Source organism: Lolium rigidum, chromosome 4, assembly GCF_022539505.1.
Source record: "Lolium rigidum isolate FL_2022 chromosome 4, APGP_CSIRO_Lrig_0.1, whole genome shotgun sequence".
Lineage (NCBI taxonomy): Eukaryota > Viridiplantae > Streptophyta > Magnoliopsida > Poales > Poaceae > Lolium > Lolium rigidum.
In genome coordinates, this window is record NC_061511.1 from 278,807,646 (window position 1) to 278,820,991 (window position 13,346).

Consider the following 13,346-nt stretch of genomic DNA (forward strand, 5'->3'; position numbering starts at 1 on the left):
GGTGTTGAGGTGGAGGATGCCGGCGCGGAAGTTTCCGCACGGCCTTGGAGGGGAAGAGCGCGAACTCTTCTTCTTCTTCTTCTTCTTTTTTTGGACGGAAGGAACCAAAGGTTCCGACCGCCCAAGCAGCTTCTTCATCGGCGCCGATGTTGCTGGCGCCGGTATCTTGGGTCTCTGGAGGGGAGGTAAGGTCCTCCTCCGCGCGGTGGTCAGGAGATTTGGGGGCCGCGCGCCCCGAACTTGTGGTGCCCCCCGGAGGGGAGGCAGATATGTTGCCGGCACCAGGTGGTGTCGGGCTTGAGCGAGGAGGAGGAGTTGAGGCCCCAGCAGAGCCGGCAGAGTCCTCAGACCTGGGCCCAAGCTTGAGCGCAGGGCTGAAAAAGAGAAAAAGAGAGAATTGGAAAAAGTAACCGGAAAAGAACTAGGCACAACGAAACGAGAAAAGCGAGGAAACAGGGCTTACCCGGAGGAAGTGGGCATCTGTTTGCTTTTGTAGCGCCTCGTGCCAACTTGCTTTCCGGATAAAGGCTCGGTCCGGAAGCGTTTGGCCGGAGGCTCTTGGCTTGGCCCGGCACCCGACGCCGGGGTCTTGTTCTTCTTGCCCCCGACAACAAGGTTGTCCAGGAACTCCCGGCCAACCTCGGCCTGTATCGGGGTGGCGTGCTCGTGGATCTGCGGTTTGATGTTGGTTGAGGAAGGATCTACAGAGGAATAACGACGGTAAAGTATGAGAGGACAAATAGAGAAGCTACCTCGAGCATGGTCAGGTCGTCGGACGAACCAGCGGGTTCCGGCGGAGACCTGCCGAGGCGCGAGGCTGCGGTCTTGCCCATCTTCAGATCCTTCCAGAAGATGACGGGGTCGGGGTCGAACTTGTCCAAACCTCGCTTCTGGGCAGGGCCTCGTCGGTCAGATAAGATGCCGGGGAAGCGGTCCTTGGCCTGAAAGAACAAGAAAGATAGAAAGAGGTTAATCGCAATGCAAAAGTTACCGGAACGCCGACCCGAGTTGCGTAATTTCTTACATCTTGGGTCGGGGGGTTAGTGGAACTGAGAGGCCGAAGGCCCCATTCCCGCTCCTCCGGCATGGCGGTCCGGGCAAATCTGGCCGGCCTTGAGGACAACGTCCTTCTTGCTAAGGGGAATTCCGGTGATCTTTGTAGGATCACCGGACCGTACATCTCGCTCATCTTGTGCATGCGGCGCTTGAGCGGAAGCACCCGGCGCGAAATAAAGGCGCGGATGATATCATCGGAGCAGATGTTGGTGTCCTTCATCGCTTGCCTCATAAAGCGTATAATCCGGTTGGTCTCAATATGAGAGTCCTTCGGATTGTAGCTCCAGTTGGCCCTCGTGGGTGGCTCCAGATTGAAGGGCGGCAAGTTGATAAGGTCCGGGGCGCCCTTGTTCTTCACATAGAAAAAGGTCCCTTGCCATAGCCGGCATGACTCGACACCGGAGAACTTAAAAAAGGGGCTCCCTTGACGGGAGCCGACAATGCAAGACCCGCATTGAACGGGGGGTTTGGGTTTAGGAATATCCTTGCCCTGAACGGAATTGATCCGAAGAGCAAAGAAGCGGGCGAATGTCTCACGAGTGGGACGAATGCCGATGTAGGCCTCCATGAAGGTGGCGTAGCAAGAGAGGTAGAAAATGGCATTGCCAGGAAGGTGATGAGGTTGAAGTTTGTAGAAATCAAGGAAACGCCGAAAGAAATCGGAGGCAGGAAGGCCGAAGCCGCGCTCAAAGTGAGCAAGGAAAACAACTCGTTCACCGGGTTCGGGACCGGTTTGATTTCGCCGCGAGGAAGCCGGCAGGTCACTCCTTCCGGAATCCTCCTGGACCGGTATAACCAGTCAATCTCGAACTTAGTGACGTTGGAGCCCATCCAGGCCCCACGGGTGATACCGGATGAATCCATACCGGAACCTTCGCCAGAGCTACCGGATGCACGATTGCTACCGGAGGCACGGTTGCTACCGGAGGCACGATTGCTACCGGACTCAGCATCCATCTGAGCAAGATCAGCGGTAAGCCCGTCGGAATATCTCGCTACACCGGCCGGCGCAGGAAGAGGCGTAAGAAGAAGTAGAGAAGGACTCCGTACTAGACATGGAGTTCGGCAAGGAGAAACAAGAATCCCACAATATACCCCCGCGTGAAGATCTACGAAAGAGAGAAAAAGCAAGAAAAAGAAGAAGTAAATACACTACCGAGTCGAGATCTAGAAAGCAAGCAAAAGAGGAGTGAATCCAGATTAGGCCTAACCTGAGGCGGCGGAGTAGATGAGGAAGAGGTTCGCCGAAGGAGCGACGAGCCAAAGGCCGGCCAGGTAGTCCGTCGGCGACGAGGTGAGAAGAAGCTCGAAGAAGCACCAATGTCGCGGCGGGGGCAGAGGCGCTGCAGAAGTTCTTTGCGCGACGAAGTCCGGCGGCGTCCGGCGAAGCAGTATCGAAGGTTCGCTGGGCGGCGGAGCTCGAGCGGCGAAACGGAGCGGCGGAGGCGCTGAGAGCGAAAGCACTGTGCGCTAGGAGGTGGAGAATGCGAGAAAAGGAAGAAGGAGGAGTGGTTTCCCCTTATAAAGGAAGAGGGAGACATGGGCCGAAACCGCTGGGCCTCGGCGGTTTGGGTCGTGGGCCGCGACGGTTCGCTCCACAAGCCACCACGTGGCACGGTGATACACGCGAAAAAATGATAAGCCACAGGGAGGTACCCACGGATCCAGTGAAGCGGTTGGGATTCGCTGTGAGGCAGTTAATGCACGCGCAGAAGTCGAAGGGAAGTGACCCCTGACACTGGCGCGTCGACCACAAGGCGCATGTCGCTGACAGGCGCGGGGCCCGAGATATTCTCGACGTCGCCGAGGAAGTGTTTAATGACTAAGATGCCGGAGGATAAGACGCCGGATAATGCCTTAAGGAGAAGAGATAGCGATGATCTGGGCAAAGATGCCGGATCCAAGCCTAAGGCCGGATAGATTAAACCGGTATCCTAAAAGAAAGAACCCGGCATGGTCTGTTGGATAGGATCCGCCAGACTATACCAGCTTCGGGGACTAATGTTGGGGGGATGACCCCCGGTATGCCAAAGGCATGGCAAACCGGATGGTTTGAGCCATCAAGATACCAGTTTAATGTTCGTACCGGAGCTTAAAGATAAGAACTTAGCTAAGTGAAGCTAAGCCGGCATCCTCAAGAGGGGTATGCCGGAACCGGGTAAGAAGATACCGGGCCACCGGAAGAACGAGCAGGTCGGCAGGACTGGTCAAAGATTCTCTCCAGAGCTAGAAGACAAAGATGAGCTAAGCAAAGTAACTTTAGACGAAGGGCCGACGATAAAGAGAAGGATGACGGTCAAAGAAGCCGGAGGACGTCAAGCATCCCCGATTAAAGAGGACTCCGGTGTCTTCTATGATTAAAGTAGCTTTGTAAAGTAGTTTGTCTAGTCAAAGATGCCATTAGGGTTTCTTGCCCCGTAAGCCACCTCTCCCCTATATAAGGAGAGGGGGCAGCCCTTCTCACTGGCGTACACACGAAGAGAGCTAGGTTTAGAAGAACTTGTACTGAGAAACTTGTAACCTGTTGAGATCTATAAAGAAGATGATCTAGAGCGAGTTCTTCCTTATGTCTTTCTTCTTCAACCTCTAGCCTTGGCTAAGTTCTTGAGGAAACCATCCGGAAGTTCATCCCATCTAATCACAAACCCTCCCCCGAATCCTCTTGCGTCCATTCGGCCCCAACTTAAGCCATCCTATGGCATCTGTCTGTTCACCACGACGACAACCACCAAGCTTAAAGCTTTAATCTTGTTTAACCACCTTAATAGATGCGACCATGGCTTTGGGAACATGCAAAAGGATCATTGGAGAAAGATGAAATCTACCAAGAGGAGTCTTTCTCTCTTTTGGGTTACTTGCCTACTCAAATATAAATAGAAAGAATCATATTCACTTATCACATTTATTCCACGGGGCACATTCCCTACTACCATGAACTGAATCTCCCTGCGCCCAATCTTTCATCTGCAGAAACTCATTACATTTCCCAAGAGGTGTTTACTTTTACGCACTTTACTTTATTGCACTTCCAATACTCAAAACTCCTATATTCACATTCACCTTTTCCATTTCAATCCTTGTAGTCAATTTACCTAAGACTTGTGACACCTTGGGTGCGATAGAAACACCGCATATAAACATCCTACTAAGGTCCTCGTTGAGATACGATATAAAAACTGGGAATAATACTTCCACGAAAATATGCATGGATGACCATGTGTTCTTGCAAGCCATCAATGTATACTCGTGACGTCAGCCTATACCGTCAGAAGTGCGGAAAACATACCCGTCTCTTGTAAGCTTTTTTCGGTAGTGTCTGCAAGATTACAGAAAGCTAAATACTACCCCAATGTTGTCCTTACCGATATGGTGTTCGTAAAAAATGCTTCCCCTACTTGGCAAGGGACCGAACTCCTAAACGAGGCCTTGTGTGGAGGATTGTCAATGACAAAAGAATTTTTATATGGAAGGATAGTTGGTAGAGAGAGGTGATCACAGAATCATAGGTAACCCAACTGGTTTCAGGTTGAGATGGGTTCAAGGCCTGATTGATCCTTAATTCCTAACTCAAGAGACTGGAAACATCACCTAACCAGATCCATTTTCCACATATAGGACACTGACAAACTCCTGAAAATCAGAATTCCAAACATAGATGGTGTTGACTAAGTTGATTGGTAGCTAATCAAACAAGGCCAGTTCTCGGTCAAAACTGCTTATAACTTGGCTTTGCATCTGAGATCAAACCCGCAAAGCCATGGCTCGAGCCAACAACAGGAGGGTAAAAGGAAAATTTGGGACCTCAGTTGGAAGGCTATTGTGCCTCCCAAAATGAGAGTCTTCGCTTGGAAGCCGGCCTCTAATACTCTCGCCTCCCGGTGTCCAAAAGAACATAATCAAAAGGATCAAGAATTGCCTTCCAAAATGCGCCATCAGCGGTATGCAACCGGAATGTGAATACCATGCAGTCATGTACTGTAATAAATCTTTTAGTCTTCGTGAGGCTATGCGTGAGATGTGGCAGCTGCCAGGTTAAGACGAGTTGAAAAACAGGGGACGAATGGGTGCTAAGCATTTGGGACAATCAACCCAGCAAGATGAAACCTAAGCTTCTCTTTCTTTGGTGGAGAGCCTGACATCTTTGGCAAAGGCGATGCTTCAGTCAGTATCTTAGTTAGCTTCATCTCTAATTTCCTAAGCACCACTACTCTGATCAAGAATGGTTGAAATGAATATGGCCGCAAAGGAAAATGGAAGAACACTTATACTCCTGAATCTGTCACACGCTCATGTGTTAAACAACTGACATATCTTCTTCTGTTTCTTCTAGTTCTGGTTATATTAAAATTAACATCAACGCTACCTTCACGCATGGTGTTGATCATGGCCATTGGGGCGTGATTGTCTGGTAAAACCATTACGTCAGCCAGGGGTCCGAGTCCGATATCGCGTTGCCAATTGGAAGAAGAAGCTGAAGTTGTGGCTGCCCTGGAAGGCATTTAGATTGCATCTACTCTTAATATCCCGATTATTTCTGGAGTATGACCGTCAACGTCAACAGGTGGTCACTGCTCTGAATTCCAGGACGTGGGGAAGATCTCATGCCCATATGGTGTATGCTGAAATGCACCACATAGGGCAAACCATACATGAACTGTATATTCAGAAAATACTAAGAGATCAACCAAACGGTGCGGCGCACATGATGGCTGCATATAGCCATAGAACTTCTTCTAATGTTGCTATGTACTCCTCTGCACCAGCCTTCATACTGGAAATGCGGAGACCGATTGTAACCCTAACATGTCTGCTTTCTATATATCAACACCATTTCAAAAAAAAAGTTCCTAAAAGGTGAAGTATGTATATACAATAGATGCATTTTAGATTGAACTGCTTGACAACAAATCGTGACACTTAATCCTTCTGTTTTTCATTACTTACTCTATATCAAACAAAGCAAGTGTATAAGAATACCCAGCTATTACTATTCAGACAACACCATTAGATATAATCAATCCCATGGCTGTGGCATCCGATACATATGCCTTTAACACTCAGCTATTTTGCAGGACAATTTTGTATATAAGTTGTTACAATTATTTTAATTTTTGCAATATTTATTAATATAATTATAGTAAAGTTGCAGCTTACTGTTCATTCACTGCCTGCCGTGGAACACATGAGAAGAAAAGGGCGACCATAGCCAGGTGAAACTCAAGATATATTGCGATCAAATAGGAAATATATTTGTAGACCAAATTAGCATTGCTTTTATACTGTTTACAATTCACAATGTCATGTATGCTCCAAGCTACATACTGGGTTACTATCAACATGCCAAGAAGTCAGAGGTATTTTTTGACCTATTACCTAACATCAACGATACACATCTTCTGTAGACATCAAAATCAACTAAAGGGCGTGGAGTGGTGTTTGAGGAAATAAGATGACCAGTTTCATGCCTTGGATCTTCCCTTTCAACACAGTGCTTATAATCCATTTAGTATCAGACCTTCACATCACATCTGTAATTTAACATGATTTATAGCGTCCCTTATTCTTTAACTCCGGGCCATGGGCGGCGTGCCGCCGCGCTTATCCTTGCTAGTTTAAGTTATTTCGAAACAAGGAACTCTTTTCAGGAGCAAATCTCTAGTCGTCCTTTCAACATTGTGATAGATCACTCCAATTCTCCAATCATTAAAGCAAGCAAAAGAGCAAATCTAAACATGCTGCAAAAGAGCACATATGATGCAGGCATGGCAACGATAGATTATCTACCAGGGCCGCTTTTGTGCTGCACGATCTTCCTTTTTCCGCGACGTACGTGACCTCTTGCAACATGATCTTCACAATTCTCCCTTGTCACAGGATGCTTACTATGCTAGCTAGCTCCAAGAACACATTCGGATATTGTAACAGTCACTACCGGAAAACAGGTCTCTGCCGCGCGTGTGCCCCAGACACACAACAACACATGTTAAACGCACGGCAACGCCTTTGCCGTGCACAAGATCACGGCAAAACCCACACAACAGAGAAGACCACGACAAAGACTCTTTGCCGTGCGCACCGGCGGGGGAGATTCTGCCGTGTGCAGTGAATAGCTGCACGGCGAATTAAAGCAGCTCCTGGCACTCGCACGGCGACAGAGCCAAGCGATGGGCCTGAGGCGCAGTTTGCCGCGCGCCACGACTTTACCGTGCGCTCTGCTTGTTTGACCTAGAGAAAGTTCGCCGTGCGTTAGTTCTTGCCTTGTGCTACCGTTGTGCGCCTGGATTTTGCCGCGAGTCACGCCTGTATGCCGTGAGTACTTATGTGCCATGAGCTGGACCTTCGCAGTGCGTACGTCTGTGCCATGTGTTGTCTCACGCGTTCGACATGACCTCGTTCCGACAAAATATGCCATGATCAGAGCCGAACCTAGCTCATTTGACCTAAAAGTCATACAACCTCGAACGTGATAGGTCATTTCTGTGAAGGGGCTTTCTGAAAAACTACTTTTCTCAAGGTTTGATTTTTTTTCCCGCAACTAGGTCACATTAAATGACGCCACGCGAAGGTATCGTATTTTTTTCCTTTTTTGAATTAGTTAGACCTGATTTGGGACCCGCATGAAATGATGGCGCGCGAAAATTCCCGCTCGCAGCCAGGAGGTGCGGAGTCCCACTTTAACGGTCAAAGTTCCGTGAAGAAATGACGCGTTGTGGATCCAAAAATGATTTTTTCAAAAAATCAGGAGTGCGTCTTATATACCGCTGAAGTGCAAACCCACCCCGTTTTACAGCGGAATCGGTAGGAGCTAGCGGAAAATTTAGAATATGCCTCAGAAGGTTTGCGTGACGAAATAGGAGCTGATATGTGTTTCGCATGTGGTCTATTATTTATGTGGCGTGATGTTTAGAGAGGCAAATATCTATCTCAAAGGTGTGATCACCCTATTCAGACACATCCGATAACACTTTGGAAAGTTTCGTACTTCTGGGAGGAAACTCGCACAACGGGTACATAGGTGGCTACAATATGGCACAAGGTCCCAAGCCTTGTTTTCCATGTAGTTATGGTCTAAAAAACCTAAATCAAAAAATTACATTGGTGGAACCTCTTAAGGAGAAAGCGGGCTAGACCGTCGAGGCTCGTAGACCGATGTTTCAGGTGGGGAAAAGACCCCGGGGATGCTGGAATCCCACAAAAACTGGCACGTGGACCTAGGATATGTGTAAAAGTGTGGTGGAAGTTGAAATATTGCAATACATGGCTCCCCGGTGCAATACATGTGTAAAATAATGTAAGGAGATGAGGGAAAATGAAGAAAAGCGGCTTTACCGGGCGCAGGAGGGAGGACGCACGGCAAAGCTTGATACTATCTCGTGCGCCATCGGCACCCCTCACGGCAAACTTTGAAAATATGCCCGCCAGCCCAGACGCGGGCTCAAATCAAATTTTCACGGGAAAATAAAGTGCCGAACGAAAATATGAAAATGTAAAGTGTTTGGCGTGCGCGATAGTGAAGCGCACCGCAAAATCCTTGCCGTTAGGACGCACCGTCAGATGGGTCGTGGAGGTGTGCGGTGATCTGATGTGCGCTTGCTGCACATGTTTCCGTGTGCTTTTCTTTTGCCGTGGGTTCTTGGCTGATGTGCCGTGTGGTTCGTATATGCCGTGCGCTCGTTGTCTTGGCTCACGGCACTGTGCGTTGGCGCACGGCAGCGACATATTTTCTGGTAGTGAGTTGTGCAGCATGTGCAACTAGTTAACTAGTTACTGAAACACATTCACTATAATTACAAGTATTACTATACCCTCCACCATCTACGCTCGATCTTATACAGTGCCACCGCCATTTTTGTGCACAGAGGACAGCTCGAGCTCATTTTCATGGTTGCCGTCCTCTGCAAGCTCCAATGGCTTCATAGTGTAGAAACGGAAGCATATGAGGTAGTAGCCAAGGTTGAGCAGCATGAGGCAGGTGACAAGCCAGTAGTAGGCGTCCAGCCTGCCCCTGTTGATATTGTCTTGGAGCCACTCGCCGCTACCTCGTGTGGAGCTCTGCACCGCCGTGACGAGCACCGTGCCCATGTAGTTGCCGAGGGAGTGGGAGAGCCAGAAGAGCGCGGCGGCGGTGCTGCGCATGCTCTCCGGCGCCTGGTCGTACATGAATTCCATGTGTGCAACCGAGGAGAACCCCTCCGCCACGCCGTGGATGGCGTACTGCGGCACGAGCCAGAACACGCTCATCGGCACCACTATTTCTGGGGTGTCCAGGAGCCCATGCTCGGTGGCTGAGCCGCGGCGCTTGGCTTCCATAAGCGCTGCCGAGGCGACACCGATGATGGTGCGGTGGAAATAGTTGATCCCGGACGGAAGGCCTGTGTAGCGGCGCGCGATGGGCACAAATGCACGGTCGTAGAGGACCAGGGTGACGAGCATCGCGAGGGTGGTGAAGATGGACATGGTGGCCGACGGGATCTGGAAATGCTGGGTCACGTGGCGGTTCATGGTGCGCGCCTGCATGATGGCAAAGCTGTGGTTGTGCGAGCCCGCCGTGACGAGCAATATGCCGGCCGACCAGATTGGTAGCATGCGGACGAGGGACTTGAGTTCCTCCACGCGGTGCACCGTCGATAGCCGCCATAGGTCCAGCTTGCCGGAGCCCACGGTGTCTGTCGGCGTCACGATGGCGGCCCGGTCCAAGAACCTGAAACCACACATGTACAACACACGTATCTATGAGACATTTATAGTGAATAGTATCCTAGCGGTTATTTTGGCTCATGGGATCATATGATTCCTTTATTTTAAAATACAACTTAGATAAATTTTAAATTGTTAAAAAAATTAAAACAAAAAAATCGCATATATATGTTCACGTGCTACGCGTCCACAAAGTCGTTTAATAAAAAATAGACTTATCGCGTGACATGTGTAAAAAAGACAAAATTTGGTGCTAAAAAATAAGCCTTTTTACAAGATAAACTTTCTTTTTTACCTAGATCACAAAAATATCATTTTTTCGTGAAACTTGACGAACTCACATATATTATAGAGATATACATGTAGATTTTTTTTATCAAAAAATCGATGCTTCAAAAAATATGCTTTTATGGTAGAGAAAGCATATGAATCCGGGAGCCGAATTGAATTTCCGCCTAGTATCATGCATATAATATTTGTAGCATATAGTAGTGTATCATAATCTCATGAGGTTTATTGTTTTGTGTAATCTTCATGTTAAATTTTATATAATATTTATTTGACATTAATTTTTTAGTTCTAAACTATGGTACTTTATCGTTAATTATAGTAACACATCAGCTTTTTTGCCTGCATGAATTGCATAATAGTAACTATAATATTCCACTATCGGTAGTCTCAAATGAACTTCCAAGTTCGCTGGTGTGCACACACGTGGGCATCCCGACTACTCGAAGTACGTGCCAATATGAGTGTGATGCACGCGTTCTGCGAGAAAACACAACAAGCATATGAACAGGGATTCGGTAACATTGAAACAGCAGGGCACGCTGTGCCATTCACCTCCAGCAGGCTTACGAAAGCAAAAAAGCATGGTGCCCTGCCGTGGTTATACGAAGCCCTGCTCTGAGGCGCCATGCTTCATAGACGTCGTGGTTGCCCTTGGATTGGGTGTGGACGGTGGATCATGGGGGAATGGCACGGTGTGCCCTGGTATATATACACACGTCTATGAATGCACACACGCACATTCTACTTTGATAAGCACTTTCAGGAAACCAAGTTTACGAAACTGATTCGGCGAGTATTGAGTGTGGTACTTAATTTGGAACGAAGGAAGTAACTGGTAAGAAATTTAGACGCACACGTATACTGTCTAGAGCAACGCGCACCGTGCTTTCGATTTGGATTTTCTTCCTTTGTGCATCGATAATGTAACCGGCGCCAAAAGCACGCAGCCGACGCGCTTAACACCATTCGTGCACGCCGGCGTCACGTACGTGAGGGAAATGTGAGGACAAAATTTGGCTGCACTTACGTGAGGTGGTTGGTGTGCAGGAGCCTGCCGTTGGTGGAGATGAGCGCGTCCAGCTCCTTGTCCTGGTACAGCATGCCGGGGTCCTCCGGCAGCGCGGCGGCCCGCTTCTTGTACGCGGCGGCGACGACCTGCGCCAGCCGCGTGAATGGGCTGCCTTCGGGCTTGAGCCGGACGTAGAGCGGGTAGCCGACGAGGAACACGAGGATGGAGACGAACATGGCGATGGCCGGGATCCCGAACCCCCACCCCCACCCCACGTTCTCCTGGATGTACACCACCACCGTCAGAGCCAGCAGCACGGCGAACCCCATGGTGAAGAAGTAGAGGTTGAAGTACTGCCGCTTCCGCCCTGCCACAGCCTCCGCGCCGCCCGCTTCACCGTGCTCCTCCTTCGTCTGGTTGTCGAACTGGTCGCCGCCGAATGCCACGACGCACGGCCGGATCCCGCCGGAGCCGAGGGAGGTGCAGAGTAGAGAGAGGTAGAGCACGGCGAGCTGCAGGCCGTTGGCGCGGCGGCACGGTGTGGCGGGAGGGGAGCAGGCGCCGGGCCGGAATGAAGGGACTAGCGCAGAGACGACGAGGCCGAGCATGCCGAGCTGGTAGAAGACGGAGCCGCCGATGATGGTCCAGAAGCGGCCGGCGAAGGAGTCGGCGGCGAGCGCGCCGAGGATGGGCGTGAGGCTGGAGGTGCCGCCGAAGTTGGTGAGCGTGTTGGAGGCCTCCACCAGAGGCAGGTGCAGCTCCTGCGTCAGGTACGTGATGAGGTTCGCGCCGAAGCCCGCCGTGGCGAACCTGTCGCAGACCTCGTTCACTGCAGCACGGCCGACATTACAATTAAGTGATGAGAACTCCTCAGCCTCGAGTAAACATTTCGCGTTATGCTAATCGATTCCCTATGTCCCTAAAAAAACTGTTCAACTATATTTAAATACGAATGTATACGGAGACATTTTAGTTATAGGTATATCCGATCTAGAAAAAATTGAGCAGTATTTTTGGGACGAAGATCTTCAGTCTTTCTTCTACGCTTAGAGTAACAAAATGCTGGTGGGATTATTTGAGAGGAATGCTGCAAGATGCTCCCTCTTTTTTTTTTTTTTTTTTTTTGATAAAACAAGATGCTCCCTCTAGTTGCCAGCAGAGCAAGAAATTAGAAAGAAACGAAGTTACTGGGCAACCGCAGGGCAGTTGGTTCAGATTTTCGAAGAAAGCGAGGCGTAGTACTACTACAAAGATAACAAATAAAATGCAAAGCCACCAATAGCTCGTAATCTTCTCTCGATGCCAACACAGTTTTGGACAGGCCTGAGCTCAGTTACCGCCCAAATGGAAAACTGGACAAGCTACAACCAACCATCTCTGTCCGAGGATGAACTCTACAATGTTCTCTCTGCTTTCCCTAGATTATTCAGAAATGCACATGCAAGCAAAGCTGCACGATGCTCACCTAGTATGAACGGCATGGTCCGGAAGCCACCCTGCTTCCTCTTCGTGAGGTCTCCATCTTTCTCCCTATCCACCGCTGTGGTCGACATGGCCGGAGATGGAGAGCTCAAGCCCAAGCCGATTAACACACGCGATGCTTGAAGTTCTAGATCGTTAGCGGGGAGAGCAGGCAAGATGAGACTCTGGCCTTCACATGCCGCTACATGTGATGGGAGGATGGAGCCAGTTTATATAGACGCACCGTGCCTGCAGCGTTGCCCGAGAGAGTAGCAGCTGGTGGAGGCCGACCACCAGTTGGTTTGTACCAATAAACCGAGCGCACGGTTTGGGGTTTTATCGGATTGGAGGGGAAAATAGATGGATGGCTAGGAAATTAAAGGTGATAGTGGGCTGATCACAGTGAGCACTATCAGTGTGGGGTTCTTGTTCTACCGCGGCCTTCCCCCAAACCTACCTTGGTTTGCCACTCACGGCGCGCAAGCTTCGTGTTCGGGATCTACAGCATCTGGTTGTTAAGGTTGAGAAGCGGGCGCCTGGATGGAAGAGCTCCCTCCTCAACCTTGGCTCGCGCTTAACGCTCACCGACGCCGTCCTCTCGGCGCTGCCCACCTTTGCCATGAGCGTTATCCCGATGCCGGTGACGACTATTGACCACATGGACAAGTCGCGACGTGGGATGTTGTGGAAAGGGAAATCTGCGTGTTCGGGCGGTGACTGTCAAGTCGCCTGGCACGACGTTTGCCGCTCTCGTGCCGAGGGTGGCTTGGGTGTCCGCGATCTCCGCAGTCACAATGTCAGCCTACTCCTGAAATTCATCCACAAGCTGGTT

At 49.8% G+C, this 13,346-nt stretch overlaps 1 protein-coding gene across 1 annotated transcript; it reads right to left on the bottom strand.

The window, feature by feature from the left end:
- Positions 1–8,883: 8,883 nt before the first annotated feature.
- LOC124648846 (protein NRT1/ PTR FAMILY 3.1-like) lies at positions 8,884–12,606 on the bottom strand. Its single transcript, XM_047188539.1, has 3 exons — positions 12,519–12,606; positions 11,072–11,882; positions 8,884–9,757 (listed from the first exon to the last, which is right to left on the bottom strand). The coding sequence occupies exons 1-3, from the start codon at positions 12,604–12,606 to the stop codon at positions 8,884–8,886; spliced, it is 1,773 nt and encodes a 590-aa protein (XP_047044495.1).
- Between the last annotated feature and the right edge of the window lie 740 nt (positions 12,607–13,346).